This window comes from Lissotriton helveticus, chromosome 11 (assembly GCF_964261635.1).
Source record: "Lissotriton helveticus chromosome 11, aLisHel1.1, whole genome shotgun sequence".
NCBI lineage: Eukaryota > Metazoa > Chordata > Amphibia > Caudata > Salamandridae > Lissotriton > Lissotriton helveticus.
In genome coordinates, this window is record NC_136072.1 from 813,885,665 (window position 1) to 813,906,402 (window position 20,738).

The 20,738-nt window shown below is 42.9% G+C and overlaps 1 protein-coding gene across 2 annotated transcripts in view; it reads right to left on the bottom strand.

Annotated features, from left to right (window-relative positions):
* Positions 1-20,738, bottom strand: part of LOC144792072 (uncharacterized) — a 484,547-nt gene that overhangs the window by 177,549 nt on the left and 286,260 nt on the right. For both annotated transcript variants that reach the window (XM_078666920.1, XM_078666919.1), the window contains exon 15: positions 6,423-6,543. In XM_078666920.1, coding sequence (XP_078523046.1) covers positions 6,423-6,543 — 121 coding nt within the window. The remainder of the gene's footprint in view (positions 1-6,422; positions 6,544-20,738) is intronic.

Genomic DNA, 20,738 nt, shown 5'->3' on the forward strand with positions numbered 1-20,738 from the left:
ACAAACGTTAGGGGTAAGATGAATAGAAGCCCCCACTGAATCTTTAGGTTCTCAGCAAAGCTGGGTACCCGGCCTATAAAAGATATGTTAGCAAACTACAAGGCCAGGGTACTAGCTACTGCCATATACGGCAGGTGTGTGGGGTAATTATAATAGTAAGGCACTGCAGATCGAGGAAAAGTGTTTTGTCAAGCGCCCATTATATCTAGCTTTACTAAGTCAATCATTTTAGATTGTTTGTCCATGGATAAAGCACTGAGTATCCCCTGGCTAAGTTATATCAACAATACCTCACAACAGGGTCTCAATTGGAGAAATTATAACCATTCATGCTACCACTCCACTATATGATTCTCACAAAAGGTAACCTAATGGTAAAATACTAAGACATGAATCAGTGTGTACAGAGTAACCTAATTATTTTCTAAGGAATTTGGCATTTGCTTTTTAAAGACGAGAACCCTCACTCACCACTCGGTGACATGCTTCATCATTGGGTTCCCTCTTACACACAGTGCCTGCAAGGTGCACTGTGTGGGCTACAAATCTCCCTCAGGAGAGGAGTGTGAGGTGTTTTTTCACTCCAATGTCATACGTGAGTGAGGGGCAGAGTGCAAAAATTATAACAAAAAGTGTATTGAAATCATCTCATCTAGGGAAAATTTTCTTTACTCAGTATCCCTAATGGATGAAATAAAAAACAGTGTAACGATAAGGATATAGATTTTCCTCATCGGACTAAGTCAACATGTTTCTGCCAGGGAAAATTTGCGGCATTCATCAGGACCATTATCATGTCACTCTGCTGTAATTTGTGCTAAACAAAATACCATACTTATGTGAATTCTAACTCGACCACCATCCGTCTGGTCTAATCTCTGTAACAAAAAAACATTCCTGAGTTAATAATGTAATCTTACATATATATACCCACATGGTCGATTCCCAAGTGTACGTGACAACACACAACCATTGTGATAAAAACAGTGAGAAAAAATGAGAAAATCAATATTCTCACCCTTAAGCAGAAAAAATGCTACCTCTACCTTAATAGGTCCTTTGTCTAAATGCGGGTACCTACAGGGAAATGAAATTCATCAGAGGTATTCTCCCATTGTACTAAAAAAAAAAAAAAAAAGTAGGGTCAATTCATGTCATTTCACCCTTCTTATCTATGCATAGTGCAATATGACACTCCCCCTTATCTTTTATCTCGTAAGACCAATAGGATATCTCTATCATACTGCATCTATCAATGTCATCAATAGCGTGCCCTTAAACTTGTCCCATCCACGACATCCAAACACCTCTGGTTATCCTGACTCAATATCAACCGTGTCCGTTCTAGAACTCATCTAACCAAATAACCGGAGGTGTTTGGATGTTGTGAATGGGACAAGTTTAAGGGAACGCTATTGATGACATTGATAGATGCAGTAGGATAGAGATATCCTATTGGTATTACGATATAAAAGATAAGGGGGAGTGTCATATTGCACTATGCATAGACAAGAAGGGTGAAGTGATATGAATTGACCCTACTTTGTTTTTATTTAATTTTTTTAGTACAATGGGAGAATACGTCTGATGCATTTCATTTCCCTGTAGGTACCCACATTTAGACAAAGGACCTATTAAGGTAGAGGGAGCATTTTTTCTGCTTAAGGGTTAGAATATTGATTTTCTCATTTTTTCTCACTGTTTTATCACAATGGTGGTGTTGTGTCACGTACACTTGGGAATCGACCATGTGGGTATATATATGTATGATTACATTATTAACTCAGGAATGTTTTGTTGTTGCAGAGATTAGACCAGACGGATGGTGGTCGAGTTAAAATTCACATAAGTATGGTATTTTGTTTATCACAAATTACAGCAGAGTGACATGATAATGGTCCTGATGAATACCGCAAATTTTACCTGGCAGAAACATGTTGACCTAGTCTGATGAGGAAAATCTATATCCTTATCGATACACTGTTTTTTATTTCATCCATTAGGGATACTGAGTAAAGAACATTTTCCCTAGATTAGATGATTTTAATATACTTTTTGTTATAATTTTTGCACTCTGCCCCTCACTCACTTATGACATTGAAGTGAAAAAACACCTCACGCTCCTCTCCTGAGGGAGAGTTGTAGCCCACACAGTGCTCCTTGCGGGCACTGTGTGTAAGAGGGAACCCAATGATGATGCATGTCACCTGAGTGGTGAGTGAGGGTTCTCGTCTTTCAGAAGCAAATGCCAAATTCCTTATAAAATAATTAGGTTACTCTGTACACACTGATTCATGTTTTAGTATTTTCCATTAGGTTACCTTTTGTAAGTTATATCAACTCCATTCTTACTGATTTTTTTAAGATGCCAGTCCAGCCCAACCCCCTACTAGTAGCAAGACCCACCAAATGGTCCATCAATAATAACTTCATGATGTTTACAAGGGAAGTGAGGGGGGAACCAACTGTTATATTTTATTATTCACTTGAGCTGGAGGAGGGCTGTCAAAGTTAATTAACTCATGTTTCAAATTTAATGCACCATTTGGTATTAATTAGATTTAAACTCAGGATTGCCCATCATTTAGTTGCCTTTCCCTTCATGAAGTCCTGTCCCCCAGACACGACCCTCTACCCCTGTGATGGCCAGAGCAAGCAAAGCACCATGCACTTTATGTTACTCTGTGATTTATATTCTAATTTTAAGCATCATTATTTAAAACCCCTTATTCCTGCACAAAATATCAGATCGCATATTGCTGCCCTGAAATATTGTATTGTATTGTAATTGCACTCATATAGCGCTTACTACTACCCCTGATGAGGCGTCAAAGTGCCTATTCGGCGAATAGCACTCTACTCCCTCCCATAAATAATTAGTGGTGAATTAGTATAGTGAAAATATTAAAGTAATGTGAGTGGTGGATATGTTAGTCAGTTATTTGGATTGAGAAGGATAGTGGGGGGATAGAAGAGGGAAAAAGGTTTGCCTATATATAGCGCTTGCTACCCTTGATGGGGTGTTGAACCACTTTTTCGTCGAGTAGCACACTACTTCGGAACCCATAAAGGATTAGTGGTGAATTAGTATAGTGAAAATATGAAATTAATTTGAGTAGTGGATCTGTTAGTCAGTTATTTGGATTGGGAAGGAAAGTGGAGGGATAGAGAAGGGAAAAAGGTTTACATTAATATTACGCTTGCTACCCCTGATGGGTGTAGAAGTGTGTTTTTTCGGCGAGTAGCTTGCTACTCTGGAACCCATACAGTGTTAGTGGTGAATTAGTATAGTGAAATATGAAAGTAATTTGAGAGGTGGATATGTCAGTCAGTTATTTGGATTGATAAGGATAGCGAAAGGGTAGAAGAGGTAGAAAGGTTTGCATTTGTATAGCGCTTGCTACCCCTGATGAGGTGTTGAAGTGCTTTTTCGGTGAGTAGCATGCTACTCCGGAACCCATAAAAGATTAGAGGTGAATTAGTATAGTGAAATAAGAATGTAATTTGAGTGATGGACATGTTAGTCTGTTTTGGTTACAAAAGGATAGTGGAGGGATAGAAGGGAAGGATTTAGATTTTTTTTGTTTGTTTTAGAGCTCATAACAGTAGGAGGAGGCTTGGGGTGAGTAAAGGGGAGGTGGGGTATATGCTTGAATTCAATTAAATCAGAGTTTCCCTTAACGTTTCACTTTTTATTATGAAAGCAATCAATATATGTAAAAGTATTGTTTTATGATGGCACAATGAATTTTAAGTACTTTTTGCTATGTACTTTTACTATTGTTATTGATGTATATAGATATATGTAAGTGTGTACGCATTTATTCTCGATTACAATCATTTGGTATTGTTTAATTCTTAAGCACTTTTATGGTTGTTTTTACATGTTGAATAAAGTTTGAATCAAATCGAATTAAACATCCCCATGTTCTTACACTTAAAACATTTTACAATGTGCAACAGCCATCAGTGAGTGTACGCCCTTATGGACTGCATTATGTTGGCAAAACTACAAGCAAATGTAAAGTCTGAATAAATGAGCCCAAGAGTAACATCAGAAACCGGTCCAACGCTTTGACTGCGACATTTTAACACAAAGTACATCAACTGTGGTCTTCGCCTTAAAGTTAACAGCGCACAAATGATGTGATTATAGTAGACAAAGTGGCTGTTGCATCGTGAGGCATTATGGATTTTAAAGCTGGTTACCTTATGACCCGGGTGCTTTAGGTGCTGATAGAAATATTAGATTAAAAGCCTACAGTGAAAACTAGAACAGACAAATCCAAAAAATGGCGTTCCTGGATCTATAAAATGCAACAGGATATTGGAAAATTGGTTCAAATGATAACGGTTAAAAAGCGAAAAGGAGAATATTGTTTGTAAGACTTAAAAAAATAAATCTTTGTTTGATTTAATCTTGTTCATCACTTAGGGAATAATAAAAATAAGTTATGTCATTTTTAGAAACCTAAATTTATACTCCTGATGAAGTGTGAAACGCATTGAGTTTTACTCGGATATCTGCTTATTGACAGTTAGAGGCTGCCAGTTGTGGGTGAAATTCCCTGAAACGTATTGAGTTTTGAAGCATATAAATGACCCATGTACATGAATTGTTTTGAGCAAAGAGATTAAAATGCAACAACATGAATGAATAGATATGAAATTAGAGGAACCCAGAACAAAGAACAGTTATTTAAAGATGCTCTTAAAACACAGCCAGAGTGTGTTCAACATGGACCCTTAAGAGTTTTGTCAGCAGTGTTAAAGTGTATCATCCCGGGATAGTTTGTGGCTAGCTAGATGGCTGGACAAGCAGGGCAGGATAACTTGAGAAATCAATATACTGTGAAGTATGATCTTTTGAGAGAAATATCTCAACCGTCTGTGCAGCTGGAACACTGTCTCATTAAAGTATTATCACGTGGAAGTAATGGCCACAGAACAACAACAGTGAAGTAACGGCTCTCCCAGCACTGAACAATGAAAACAATGCCCACCATAATACTTCAATGAAATACTGTTCTAAGCAATCCCCGCCGTGATACCATGGTAAATTTAAACGAACTTCGGTGTGACTGTGCTCTGACCATAATGCTACTTGGATTCTTGTTATAGAATAATAATGAGTTGCAACATACTATGATAAGAAAACAGTGTCCCTCAGAATACTGTTAGACAATAATGCTCTTTTTTGGGAGGTGAATAGAGATTCTTAGAACACTGTCCCCAAAAAATATTGCCACAAAAAAATACTATGAGAGAGGAATTCATGATTCTCCGACTAGCCTACAATGAAAATAATGCCCCTAAAATTGTGGCCAAGTGTGACTCTTTCAATACCTTGCTATGAAATGCCTTTAATTTACAGTGTCAGTAGAAAGCTACTTGTAATACCTCTGTGCTACGAAATTAAATATAATAATTCAGAAAAGTGTCTTAGAATGCCATGGTATAAGTATAGTGCCTAGGAATACTGTGCTATGGAACTGACTCGACTCAGAATTCTGTGACAGAAGAAAAATGATCCTCAGAATAACTGGCTATGAAAGTAGGAAAATTAGATTCTTCAGGATAATGATATATGTAGAAGTGCTGTGCTATGTAAACAATGTCCCTCAAGTCATTGTGACAGAGGAACACTGGCTTTGGAATAACTTAACAGGGGAATAATGGTTGTAGTAATACCCGTGTGATCGCATTGCGCATGTCAGAAAAATAAGAATAAAGATTTTCGGTAGGTTGTTATAAGGAATCCCTCTCGGAATATGGTGTGTTGTGGGAACACTGCTGTAAAATAATGCTTCATTAGAATATCTAGCTACACAATATAAGTTCTCAGAACATTATGCTACAGAAAACCCTGACCCTCGAAATATTTTAGTAAAGGAGTAAGGGCTCTCAGAACACCATACTAACCAATGCTGCTTGAGGAAAATAATGCTCTCAGAGCAAGGTGCTATGAAAAGGATGCTCCTCGGAATGCCATGACAGCGATTTATTGGCACTTTGAATACAAACCTAGGAAAATTATGCTTTTTAATATTGCTCCAGGAGAAGTCATATTGGTAGATGGAGCACTGTGCTTTTGAAATAATAGCCTAAAAGAATGTTGCCCAGAGAATGTGACCAAAGGAATAATCGTTTTCAAAGTATTCTGCTATGGCTCTCAAATTAAGATATATGGAGACATTGCTTTCAAAATACTGTTGACAGGGAAATGAAAATACTTGTTTGCTCCACCTACAATCTAAATTTCCTAATCAGTTTTCCTTTGCTCATTCCTTCTTCCCCTGTACCCCTTGTTTTCCCCTTATATGACATCCCCACCTCATTTATGTTACTGTCTCTTTTCTCTACTATGTCTCTTTTCCTTCATCCGGTGCTTCCCCTGATAACCCCTCCCGACTATATGGTACCTGAGTACACTTTGTCATCGGTTAGTTTTCTGGGTGATGGGAGCGGCCTCCTTTCTTGAGGTTTAAAGGGAGGGGGCTCATACGTCTCTTCATCCTCCTCTTCTTCGTCGATGGTCTTGCTCTGAGATTAAAGAGAAAGAGGTGAGAAAAGACACATTCATAAAGGGAGGTAGAGCTGGTGGGAACTACTGGCACTCATTTTTGGGGACAGCCACTTATTTTCTTTCCACAAACTTTGATCCAGAGCAAGAGGGAGAAAAACACAAAAGAGGGAAAAAAAGGAAGAAAAAGACAGAAAACAGTGACAAAGGGAGAAAGCAGGCATGAAAAAGAACATGCAAGAGTGGGACAATCAGCCCCCTCAAATACCATCAATCTGAAATGATAAGACCAACATCCCTAGCTATGTTTATCCCTATATTTAAGCATGCAGACCCCACCTATCTACACTAGATTGCTTTCAATCCTCAAACAATCAAACCACTTGCATTCTCATCATATTTTCTATCTTGAATGACTTCAATCTTAAATAATTTGCTATGTTGTGAAATCTACCCTCTGTGTTTCAAATTATCAAAAGAACCTTATTGCCAAGTTATGAAATCTATCAAATTTCCATATTTCACAACTTTCTTTTCCATTGGCCTGAAGGGCATTGATTTTAATTTCCTTGCTGAACTTCACTGCTAATAATCCAATTAAATCCTCCCAATCTGGTTTTCGAGCTCTATACTCTGCAGAAACTGCACTCTCTTCTATAGAGTATACTATGTCAGGCCCACCTCCGATAATTCTCAGTTATATTATAACATTATAGCCTGCTGCCAAGGGCTATACCATTTGTTGAAGGCCCTGAACCGGAGACACGGACCCAAGTCGCAAGCAAGGGCCTATGGCGAGGATAGAGTCTTTAACAACCAGTGCAGCCTGAGGAAGAAGAGCTATAGGGCAGTTAGTACATTCCACCTATTAAGTGTAAAATCTTCTAAATTAAAAAGGAGGAAAAGATAGAGACACATTGGAATGTTGGAGCAGAAGCTCTATACTAGCCATTGTTGGACCTTAGCCACTCCATTGTCTTCAGGTGATCTCTAAATATTTCAATGTTATAATATAGCCTTATGGCCCGCCGTAGCGGGCTATACCGGCTATTAAAGGCCCGCTGAATCGTTAAAGGCCCGAGCCGAAGGCGAGGGACTTTAACGAGACAGCGGGACTTTAATAGCCGGTATAGCCCTGCTACGAAGGGCTATAAGGCTATTAGAACATTCTGCCACTAGAGGGCAGAATGTTCTAACAAATTAAACAAAGGGTTCTCGAAGCTCGAGGGGATATAAATCTCTTATATAAAGTCTTCCCATTCACACCATTAGAGAAAGTTTAAAACTTTTGAACTAGGACTCTAGTATAAATTTTCAAGATCAAACAACAACCTCTGAAAACTGGCACCAAATTGCCAGGCTGTCAGCCCAAATTCAAGTAATATACAAACTACTTCTGCTTGTTTCGAAATCCATAACCATCTTATCCTTTATCTTTAATAAAATGTGCTGCACACAACCTTCAATTCACAAACCTACACCTGTGGCTCTTAAATGTCTGGACCTCACAGATAGTAAGGCTCCCCGATGAGTTACTCTCCGTCTCCTATTTCCCTTCAGACTAACCTTCTCAATCCAGAGAGAAGAGAGAACTGTGGGGCATATTAGCAAGGAACCTCATTAAAATTATCGCCGTTTTATCGGCAGGAAACTGCCGATAAAACGACGATAATGGGCTTGCTAATATGCGTTATAGAATTCCTATAGAATCCCAGGTTAGATGTCCTGCACATCTAACCTGGGATTCTATAGGAATTCTATAATGCATATTAGCAAGCCCATCCGTTTTATCGGCAGTTTCCTGCCGATAACACAGCGATAATTTTAACGAGGTTCCTTGCTAATATGCCCCTGAATCCCTCATCTCAACTCTTATTATCCAGAAATCTCCTCTCATGATCCAGATGTAAAATATGTTTATATCCTGGATCATCGTTAGCAAGTTTCTGTATTTTCTCTCAATCACAATATGACTGTATTGGATCCACTTTAGACTACATGTTTACTACCCAACATGTAATAGACCTCATGTACTGTGGTCCTGTAGCAATGTAGTGCATTTCTCGTTAAAATGCTACTGTGTGCTCACAATAAATACATTTAAAAGAATATAGAAACAGGTGAAAATGTTCACAGAGCCATATTATTGCTGGACTCAGCCATTCATCTACTAGCCTAGGCGATGACGTGCCATGAAAAATCAGGACCTGGCTCCGTATGGCACCCTGCGTGACTGATCTATGAGCCACTGTGACTTCCTTTGAAGCAAAGGGTCAAAGTATGACAAGTAGTTCCCTTCTGTTGTGATATTTTATGATATCAAATGCTGCCTGGCCCTTAGGTGGTCAAGAATATGTACCTTCCTTCCGTCTGAGGCCCCTCAGGAGAGCACTAATCGTGACCAAGTACTGGACATATGGCAAGCAGTAACTGGCCCCCTCTGGTGAAGAGTTGAGTTATGACACACTTGCAGGTGCTGGTGTTGATGAAAGCACTTCTACTTTTTCAGGGTCTGCCACAAACCTTCAAGTGTGCCTGTTGAACTTCTAGAAGAATTTGCCCACGCACATTTTACTTTCTTTAGTGAGAGATTTGCCTCAGTAAGGGCACTGGACACCGTAGCAAGATTTTCATTGTGCTCCCATTTTTGTTTTTCTGAATATGATGATGCACCCAAAATCTGGAACTCCATCCCTGTGCCCATCAGAACTACCCCCTCCTTTGCAAAATTCAAAAGCCTCCTAAAAGTCCTCTACCTCAACCGGGCCTTCCCGAACTGAAATCCGTGACTCTCAAACCCCCAGACATCAGACATCTGGGAATACGCATCCACTGCCTACCTCACCCCCTCTCTCCACCCTGTTTGGCTTGCTCCATCGCCGCTCAGAGAAATCTCGTAGCCCTATTTTTTGTCCATGTATCGAACTTACCTCTAACCCTCTCTACCTCAACGGCGCACCTTGGACCCCGAGACCTCCCGACCTCAAGGACGCACCTCGGACACTCATCACAATTGTAATCTTTTGAACACTTATGAACACGCTTATCCTCCACTCAAAACAATCCATGTAGCGAGACTACCTCTAACCCTCTCCACCTCAACGGCGCACCTTGGACCCCTAGACCTCTCTACCTCAATGGCGCACCTCGGACGCTCATCGCAATTGTTTTTTTCCCGTGAACACTTATGAACACATTTATCTTCCTCCCAAACTGTATATGTTTATATTTTCTCCCCCTCCTGTTGTAAAGCGCTCCGATACCCCCGGGTCTGATCAGCGCTATAGAAAACTTCTAAAATAAAGAACTGAGCCCCAACAAGCTGATGCATCCATCATGCCCTGATTACAGGGAGGATGATGTTTCTCTCTCTCTCGCTCTTAGTGACCACATTGTCTGACTCCGATCCACACAGATTCTAATTTGCCACTCACTTCCCTGAAAGTCTCTTGTGTACTGGAACACAGTGGCATAGCAAGGGGAGGGGGGTATTCTGCACAAGTTTTTAGGGCAACAGCAGTGATCGCCACGGGCGGCCAAAGGGCTAGCTAGGCCACTGAATCAATGATGAAAATCCATTAAATGGTTTCGTATACAGACTCAATAACATCTTGCTAGGGAAGGTTCTGTGTTTCAGCTTCCACCTAATTTGAAAGGGATTCCACAAAACATTTGTGTAGTCATACTTCTCTGACTTTCGTGTTTCCCAGGATTTCAAATAGTTAAAGAAAGAGTTTCATCGCCCAACCAGTACTGCACCACAAGCAGCATTTGTAGAGTGGTGGAGAAAGGGGCGTGGCCTCCAAAGACCTTCTAGCAATCCCGCTCTGTGGGACTTAATGGAAATAACAGGAGGGATAGTTGGCCCCCAAGAACGTCCTTGGAGGAAAACTACCCTGCCTGTTACCTCCAGTAAGTCCCACACACTTACCTGCTAACTCTTCTTCACCAGTAGCACCGAGGATCGCCATTGCCGCCTGAGCCCCGGGCCCATCTGTTTGCTGACTTCTTGTTTGCCTGCGGCGCTAAGGACCGCCATTGCCACCTGAGCCCCTGGGACTCTATTTCCCGGCATTCTGTGCGGCGCGCACGCCGCGCGCCGCAACATCAAGCCCCAGGAGGCGCTCAAAAGGGGGAAAACTACCCTGCCTGTTACCTCCAGTAAGTCCCACTCACTTACCTGCTGACTCTTTTTCACCGGCAGCACGAGGATTGCCATTGCCGCCTGAGCCCCAGGCCCATCTGTTTGCTGACTTTTTATTTGTCTGCGGCGCTAAGGACCGCCATTGCCACCTGAGCCCCTGGGACTCTATTTACCGGCATTCTGTGCGGCGCGCATGCCGCGCACCGCAACGTCAAGTGCCAGGAGGCACTCAAAAGGGGGGCCAGGGCTCCCGCAGTGCGGTACGTGTGCGGGCGTGCCAGGGCCAAGGGCGGGCCCGTCCGTGCCCTCAGGGGCCAGAAGAGGCTGGGCTGAGCCATGTTATTTTATTTTTTATTACAGTCACATGGACATTTATTTAAATTGTATGGTGATTTTTCTTCTTTTCTGGTTTTAGCTGGTGATTAACGTGTTTTAGAGTAGTTTCCCTAGGCAGATGAAGTGGATTTCCCCGGGGTCTATTTAGCAAGTTTCCAATTGTCTTCCACCCGTATTGTGGCAAATTTGTTATAGGCTACAAATTGAGGGGCCAATTTACCTGTGCAAACTTTCGATAATTATCTAGGCCAATTACCATTGGAAGGCGAAAGACCCAGGTGAACCAAGAGGGGACTATAGGTACAGCTAGAGTAACAGTAACCACCATGGACGCTTTCTTGTCAAGAGCTGCTTCAGTTATTGACAAGGAGATTGAACTGGTAAATAGGCACTTATCTAGATCTCCCTCCAGGGGCATTCTTCCCCTCCTGGGCGGGTCTAACAATCGCTTCAAGGAACGCATTGACGAGGTTCAGAGTATTTCTCTCTCACCGGGGCTAGGTAGTGTTACTCAGGATACTGATGTGCTTTCCCTCGTACTAGAATCCCTGGGGGAGGTACCCCCTAGGCCCCTGTCTCCTGTTGTGATTATCGGTAATAGGAAGGGGGCTGCTTCCTTTGTCACAAAAGGGAAGGGTGGGAAAGGTGGGAAGATTACCAATACATCAATAGAGGCACCATGCGGCCTCAATTCACCACAACAACTGGGGGAGGCTCGCCGGTCCAGTGGCAGCTTGAAAAGAAAGTGCAAAGCAATCGGGGGTCTGCTGCTCTAACCATTGAGCCACACTTCTCCACGGAATTCGTTCTGCTCAAATAGCAGAATTGATTGCTTTGATTCGAGCATGTAAATTGGGAAAGGAAATTAAGGTTACCATAGTGACTGACAGTCAGTATGGATTCGGAGTTGTCCATGACTACGGACAGCTGTGGTCCCAAAGAGGTTATTTGACTTCTGCAGGATCACCAATACGTAATGCTGAGTTTGTGAGAATGTTGATTGACGCAATTCAATTGCCTGATAAGATTGCTGTGCTAAAATGTGCAGCTCACAAGAAGGGGGATGATTATATAACCCGAGGTAACAGGTACGTAGACTCAATTGCATAATATTGTGCTAAAAATTTGGCCTCCATAAATCGGGACAGAGAAAAAGAGCATGTTTCAAGTCCTTTAATGCTAACCACAGTAGTTGAAACTTGGCAGGAAGTGAGGCAAATGCAGGAAGAGGCTGATGAGGAAGAGAAAAATGTCTGGTTAAAAGCAGGATGCAGATAAAGAGAGGAAGATGAAATTTGGGTTTACAAAGATGAAAGACCAGTAATGCCCGATAGCACGATTTCAAACATGGCCCGAATGTATCATGATCAAGCTCATGTTGGAAGAGATGCCATGCTTCGTCTGTTTAGACAGACATGGTACAATCCTTAGTTTAGGATGATTGCTGAAAGCCTGTGTCAAAGATGTCTAGTGTGTCATTTAATTTATAATAATTTATAATAATCAGTAATTTAATCCAAACAGAAAAACAATTGTAAGTCTGGGAACCATAGGACGTGAGGGAGGTCCATTCACACGAATGCAGTTGGATTTTATTGAACTTCCACCATGTAACCGACTCAGATATGTTTTAGTGATCATTTGTTTGTTCTCTCTGTGGAAAAGTAAATTTTGCCATGTTCTGTGTCCCTACGCCTCATCCATCATATGTTATGTGTGCATGACCAATATGCATATGTTATTCCCCATGTCCGATTAATGACGCAATTATAGTTGTGTCCACCTCTGGTATGTCATTTTCCAGTCCTCGTGAATACTACGAATATCAGGCCTATGTAAAGTTATGTTGCCACGTTTCTCAGTGTGCACGTTATTCCATTATAAAGTCCCCGTTTCCAGGCCTCAAAAGGGCCCGGACATCAGATTCAGCTCCTGTCTCCTGAAGCCTCGCTGAGGAGCGATACAGCCCCCACCTGTATCCTCGACCCTTCACTTACTTCCTGCCTCGCAGTGCCCGGTGCAGCTTGGCTCTGCCTCTGAGTCTGCCAAAAGTATGTTATAGTTCCAGTTATCAGTTCAGTCCTCCTTCTCTACATTCCTAAGCTACTGAACTGCATCAATAGTTTCCGTCATTGTCTAGCCTTCACGTCTCCACGTTAGAGAAATACTGTATTTAATGGTCATTTAGTATTCCTCAGCACGCATTTCATGTAGAATAATGTATGGTCCAGTCTTAGAATCAAGTTAGCTTTTCCCCTCATGACTCCTAGTTTATATCAACATGTTCTCTAAACATTAGATACCAGATAGGGTTTAGGTACATGTCGCTCCGACCCTCCAGACTCTAGTCTCTGCTCCTAGCACAGAGTTCATAGCCCCCAGCTTCTCCTAGTAACACGTCATTGCCAGTTTTCGCGCACCACCAGGTTAGAGGTCCCGGCTCCTTAGGTAGCCCCCTCCTATGTTTCCGCCCCATTCATGACATATTCTGTTACGTTTGCACCACATGTCTATGTATACTCCCAGTTACACCTACTTTCACTGTTATCTTTCGCGACTGCTACGCGTCACGCCTTCTGCTCCACCCACTGCTACGCCTACTGCAATGTAATGCTATGTGTTTGCGTTATGTATATAAGTTGATGTATTGTTATTAAAAGTTAGCGCGCTCATCCCAGACCTAGCCCCGGCAGCTGCCGGGCCCTGTCACTCTCACTCTGTTCCTATGCAGGTTGTCCTGATCCTGTCCTTATGCTGTAATAAACCTGCAGAAACTCCTACTACCTCGAATCTTGACTCTTATTTATTGAGCTATCTGTTATGCTATATGCTTAGTCAAAAATAGGGTATTATTTATTTATTTACGACATAATGGCGCCCGAACAGGGACTTGCCCTTTCCCCACGCGTCGGTGAAGCCACGCCGACCCCCTGACCCTCTGCAGTCGTGACGGAACTCTTCTGCGCAGTGGCAGATATTTCTGCTCAAGTATCCCTCAGGCCCACGGAGGAGACGGAGGAGGCGGTCCAGCATCCGAACGAGACGGTGGAGGAACGCGGCGAGTCCCGACCAGAGCCCAAGCCGAGAGTCCAAGGTCCGAGGTATCCGGAGACCCACCCGTAACTGAAGTCCGAAGTCCGTCGTCGTCAGCCCAGTCCCGTCCGAGGCCTTCCGTTCTTGCTGCCCGGTGAGTACCATTGCTGGGGTAGTATCTAGACAGGACCAATCTAAATTGACTCCTGGTCCGTGGGTTGGTGGTACCCAGACTCACAAACGAAGTGTTCACCTAGGTGGATACGGGTCTTGATGCGTTCCTTTATGGGACCGGTATGTTCCGTACTGTTATAGCAGTGCATCCAGTAACTCTAGTCTGTTCCGTTCTCGAGAAATTCTTGTATTTCTGTTCTCAGTATTCCAGGTAATATTCTGTTCGAACTGTTATTTATAATGTTGTTCAATGTATTTCCAATGTCGTGGTATGCCTGAATTGTTTTCCCAATTGTTATTGTTTTTCGTGTATTGTATTGTGTTCCGATTCAAGTTTACAATGCCGCTCTTTTCAAGATTACGTCAGTTAAAAACTAGAAAGGGTTTATTAGAAGAAGCAGTTCCTGTCCCGCCCAGGGACAGTCCAGGTCATTTTATGTATCAGAAACATGGCATAAGCGCCATATTGTATCTAGATTTATGGGTAGAGTATACCAAACAGTTAGAAGAAAAGTATAGATGGCCCGTATCGGGTACATGGGATGCCGAATGTATCATGCGAGTAGAAGAAGCATTATGGAAAAAGAAAGCCAGACAGTCACAGAAAGATGCCATCGAGTTATGGCGTAAAGAAGCTCATAGAAGAATGGAAAAGGAAGTCAGAAAGTCGGAGTTAAGTAGAGAATCCCAAGAACGAGCCCAAGAAAGAGAATTAATCGAGATAGGTGAACGAGTCAAAGCCGAACAGTCAGACAGACAGAGGCATGCCCTTATTAAGGGTATGTATCCTCTTCTTGCCGAGGGCTTGCCAAAAGCGACCCCAGAGGCATCCAGTAATTTCCCGCCACCATTAGTTCCGACCAAGCTACGTCACAAACCGACTGCAGCTGATATTTTTATTTCGTCCTATTTGGACGACATAGTCCCTGAATATGCAAATCCTGTTCGCACTCCGCCAGTCCCTGTAAACCAGGTAATTCCTGCGCCTCCAGACACCGGGGTGCCCTTAACAGCTCCCCCGGGTCAGCCCGCCATACAAGTCCAGCCCACGTTACAATTACCGACCCTGCCAGGTCGGAAAGCATCAGTTGATGATACTGGTTTAGGGGCCGCGGGAGGAGGTCTTCCTCAAACCCCGCCGCCACACAAGCGTTTAACATTACTCGAATTACATGCTCAAGCGTTACAGCGTACGCCCAAACATCAGTCTGTTACAGAGATCAGGCAAACCCTTACCGAATGTGTCTATGATCCAGTTCCAGGCGAATATAATATGGTTTTATATTCCTTACGTGTAAGGAGAGTGACCGAGTATCTAGTCACCTTGCCGAATATGAAAGAATATCTAGACAGAATATATCGTTTCATCCGTACAGGGGATGATCCAGAAAGTATTAGTGATGCCATGTCTCAAAGGAAAGCCGAGATCCAGCTCATGATATTAAAGTTCCTGATCAATTGCCTAATAAGAGAACAAGATTACCCGTCTAAAGATCCGGCCGAAATGAGAATCCTGACAAGGTGGAGTGATAATATAGCCGAGGGTAAGCACAAGACCGTCAGTGCCATGGAAAGTATGTACAAGAAAATCCGTAAAGAGATAATAAAGATACACGAACAGCGTAAAGCAGCACAAGTAAGCGAGAAAGAAAGTACCTCTGAACCTGAAGAGGAAGACGACGAGAATCCCGCCAGAATAGCGTATGTAGGAAAATCTAGATTTCCAGATCGCCATTTACATCTAGAACCCAAGTCTATTTTCCATCATCAAGCACCAGAACAAGGTTCCCTAGAACAAGTATTTCAAGCTACCGATCACATTCTGAAATCACGAATCGGTTATAGCGAATTAAGTACTATGCATGAACAAGAACTAGTCCGATCAGCAGTCCGATGGATTACTGATTCTACCACTTTTCCAGACGAAATAGTGGCACAAATGTTTCTGAAATTGCCCCCAGCCGAGCAGCGACTGGTGGGTATGTATATGATCCAGCACCTCATTACTCTGTATGAGGGTCAACATTCTGATCCAGGCCCGTTACACGATGTCCTGAACGAGTTACTCCAGTATAGATGGAGAGGTCTAGGTACCGATTTAATTAGTGTCATCTTAGAACGGCGCCACAAATATAGAACGTTCCTGAACCCGCATTTTGTTCATGTCTCACCCCCAGAAAGTAAATCATTCTACATAGACAGACAGAATCCGTTACGAGAGGTCCACCCAGTCCAAGGGGCGGGTGGCGATATGCAACGAGTGTTTGTATACACTCCGATTTCAAAGATGGAACTTCTTGAAATGAAGAAATTAATTCCCTGTCATGACAAAGATCCAGCGGGGTTCCATAGAGAATTAAAAGACATGCTCCGTATGGGAGAATACACTTACCCAGATATCATTAAAATGTTAAAGGTTCTGTTACCCGCAGGGGTGTATGAAAAGTTAAAGGAAAAGGAATGGGAGGTGGGAGAGAAAAAGATCGATTGGGCAGTTCTAGAAGCTGAAGACAAGGCACGAGTACCAGGTACCGGTCTTGGAGATAAATGTAAAGATTTACCAGAATTATTGATTCAAGTTTTACCCAGATTATTGACAACTAGAAAAGAAGACTGGGATGCAATCTCAGCCTGTAAACAGAAACAAGATGAAGATATTAGTGATTTTTATTCTAGATTTGAAAAATGTTTCAGTATCAACAGTGGTCTCAAGACAAGTAGTGAGTCATACCCTCACCTTTTTGTTACTAAATTAGTCGAGAATTCAAGCCCACAAATTAAAAATCGAGTTTTGAAAGTCGAAAGCACCTGGCAAGCAAATACTCCGTCCCAGATGCTCCAGATGCTCCAGTACCACCAGAATAGAATTAGGGAAGAGCAAGAACACGAGAGAAAACGTATGAAAGACACGAAAATGAAAGTACTAGTTGCACAATCTGTTCCTCAAGACAGTCAGAAGAGGGGTCCAAATCAAGCCAATCAAGTCAGTCATCCTGCAGCTCCCGTTAAAGGGAATTGCAATTATTGTAAACAGCCAGGTCATTTTATAAACGAGTGTGCAGTTCTGAAACACAACATAGCTACTGGTAAGACTAAAGAAAGACCACGTCCGCCTAGACAAGAACAAGTTTCACAGATTCCTCAGCCACAGAATGCACAACAGACAGTTACAGCACCGCAGCCTATTGCTGCAACACAGCACGTTACATCGCAGATGTACCAGTATGCACAGTCTGAGTATCCAGAATATCAGCCATATTCATGAAACAGCCTAGAGAGGGAGGTAGGCTTGCCTCTCATCGAGATACCTGTAGATCAAGAAGGTCCCTATGTTCACAGTCAAGTATTAGGGAAAGACAGAAAGTTTTTGATCGATACAGGGGCAAGTAGGACCACAATTAGTCATGCCGAAGTTCCAGGGGCTCCGCTCTCAGGCTCAAGAAATGTTTCCCTTGGATTTTCAGGAAAACCAATAGTTAACGAGATATCAAAGCCAGTTACTCTAGAAGTAGGTCCATTGTCCCGCACTACTGATCTGTTACTTACTAAGTCATGTCCAGAAAATCTGTTAGGCATTAAGACACTGAAAGAATTAGGTGCAGTCATATGCTGTTCCCCAGAGGAAATACGTCTGTTCCTACGTGACTTTAAGGGTCACTATGTATTACGAGATTTTGATTCCAGATTGTCTAATGTTCCGCAGCATTTATGGGCGCAAGGTCCAACTGATGTAGGTTACATGCAAATCACACCCCATCGTGTGACTCTCAAGCCAGGTGTAGTGCTACCACGAATCAGACAGTACAGATTGCCACCCGAGGCTGTAGCAGCCTTATCCAAAATTATTGACGAGCTCATAGCTCAAGGAGTAGTTGTAGAAACTGACTCCAATGTGTGTAATTCTCCGATCATTCCAGTCATGAAACGTACTGATCCAAATGCACCCCCAGTATATCGATTAGTGATTGATTTACGAGAGCTTAATAAATGTATTATTCCGCAGTACCCAGTTGTCCCAGACATCTCTTCCCTATTGACAGCCATTGATTCCGAAGCCACGTTTTTCACTGTCATTGACCTCAAGAATGCATTTTTCAGTGTTCCAATTCATCCAGACAGCCAGTTTCTTTTCGGATTTTGTTTAAATGGAAGAAGCTATATGTTCACACGCGCTCCTCAAGGTTTCACAGAAAGCCCTAGTATTTACAGTCAAGCACTTAAGAGACAACTAGACAATATTCACATGCCAACTGACACTGCCCTGCTCCAGTATGTCGATGATCTACTGATCACAGCCCGTTCTGAACGTGCTTTCGAGCGAGCATCCCTTACAGTTCTGTATTTTCTAGCCGAGATGGGGCACAAGGTGTCACCTTCGAAGCTTCAATTCTGTGTCCAGCAAGTGGTATACTTAGGACACTTACTGTCCAAGAGGGGTAGGCAGTTGACACCGGACCGTATCCAGTTAATAGCGAGTCTTCCCCAGCCCAGAACCCAGAAGGAGGTACGTGCTTTTATCAGCCTTACTTCTTATTGTAGACAATGGATTCCCCAGTATGCATTTCTAGCCAAGCCACTGATACAGTTAACGACACAGGAGGCAGCCGTATCGACTGTCCTCCCTTGGACATCTGAACACACACTTAGTTTCAACGAGTTAAAGAAAGCTTTATGTCAAGCTCCAGTTCTAGCTACACCGAACTACAGTAAGCCTTTTACACTTTTTGTTACTGAACGTGAAGGTACAGCATTATCTGTCCTCACACAAGATCAAGCAGGACAATACAAGCCCTGTGCTTATTTTTCGAGCACATTAGATCCAGTCGCCCAGGCGTTGCCTGCGTGCCTCAAGTCAGTTGCAGCCACAGCACTAGCTATCAGACAAAGTGATTCCATAGTCTTAGGACACTCCTTGACAGTACAAGTCCCACACTCCGTGGAAGTTCTTTTGAACCGAACACAAACTCAGCACTTGACAATTGCACGTTTAACAGGTTATGAATTGACACTGTTCCAGCCACACATAGAAATCAGACGCTGCAACATTTTAAATCCTGCTACACTGTTACCATCAGTTACTTCGAATCCTGACCCACATGACTGTGTGGAAGTAGTCAACATTACGACAAAGCCAAGACAAGATCTGACAGATATTCCGTTATCAGATCCCGACCTGACACTTTATGTGGACGGTTCATGTATGAGAACTAGTACAGGAGAACTAGTCGCCGCGTATGCAGTGACTACTGACACTGAAGTTATTGAGACACACCGTATTGATACCCTGTCCGCTCAAGCAGCAGAGCTAGTTGCTCTGACACAAGCCTGCATACATGCCAAAAACCTGAAAGTTAATGTTTACACAGATTCACGCTACGCATTTGGAGTTGTACACGACTTCGGAGTGCTCTGGCAAGAGAGAGGTTTCATGACTTCTCATGGAACCAAGATTCAGCATGGTCTCCTTATTCAAGCTCTGTTAGATGCCATACACTTACCGACATCCATTGCCATCATGAAGTGCAAGGCACACACGAAAGTTACTGACATTATTTCCCAGGGTAACGATCTAGCAGATCGCACAGCCAAGCTTACAGCACTGACTCCAGACATTCAAGTTAATCCGACACAGACACACACTCCAGATCCGATTACATGTATGACAGTTAAGGACCCTACTCAAGATGTCATAGATATCCAGTTACATGCTACTCCCGATGAAATCAAGAAATGGTCTGAACAAGGAGGGGTCCAGACAGATCAAGGATGGTTAACGAAGGGTAGAGCCACATGGTTTCTCCCCGACTCTATGGTTCAAGTCATTATCAATACCGCACATAGTCCAGCACATTTAGGAGAAAAAGCTATGTTAGACAGTATCCAGAACATTTGGTTCAACAAGCATTTACGAGCTGCAGCCAAGCAGAAAGTCCGTACCTGTATGATATGTTGTCAGTTTAATCCAGGTAAAAGTGTCCCGGTGGAACAAGGGGGATTCCAGCCTCCGGACCACCCTTTTGAGGTCCTCCAGATGGATTATATTCAGATGGAGCGATGTCGAGGTTTCAAGTATGTCCTTGTAGTTGTATGCGCTTTGTCCAGGTGGACAGAAGCATATCCAGTCCCAGATTACACAGCCGCGACCACTGCCAAGCAGTTGGTTCGTGAGTTCTTCCCCCGTTATGGACTCCCTAGAGTTGTATATTCTGATAACGGCCAGCCATTCTCCTCAGAGTTAATGAAGCACGTTTCCCTTTTGCTAGGGTACCAGTGGAAGTTCCATTGTGTACGCCATCCTGAAGCAGCCGGTCTCGTTGAGAGACATAATCAGACCCTGAAAATCCGCATCGCCAAAGTATGTAAAGAGAAAGGTGTGGACTGGCTAGTAGCTCTGCCAGTTGCTCTATTTTATATGCGCATGGTCGCACATTCCAGATCAGGTCTGTCCCCGTATGAGGTCGTTTTCGGCCGCCCCCCAAATATGTGGGGTACTCCTAGACCCCGAAGTATTACCGATGTTTCAAGTAA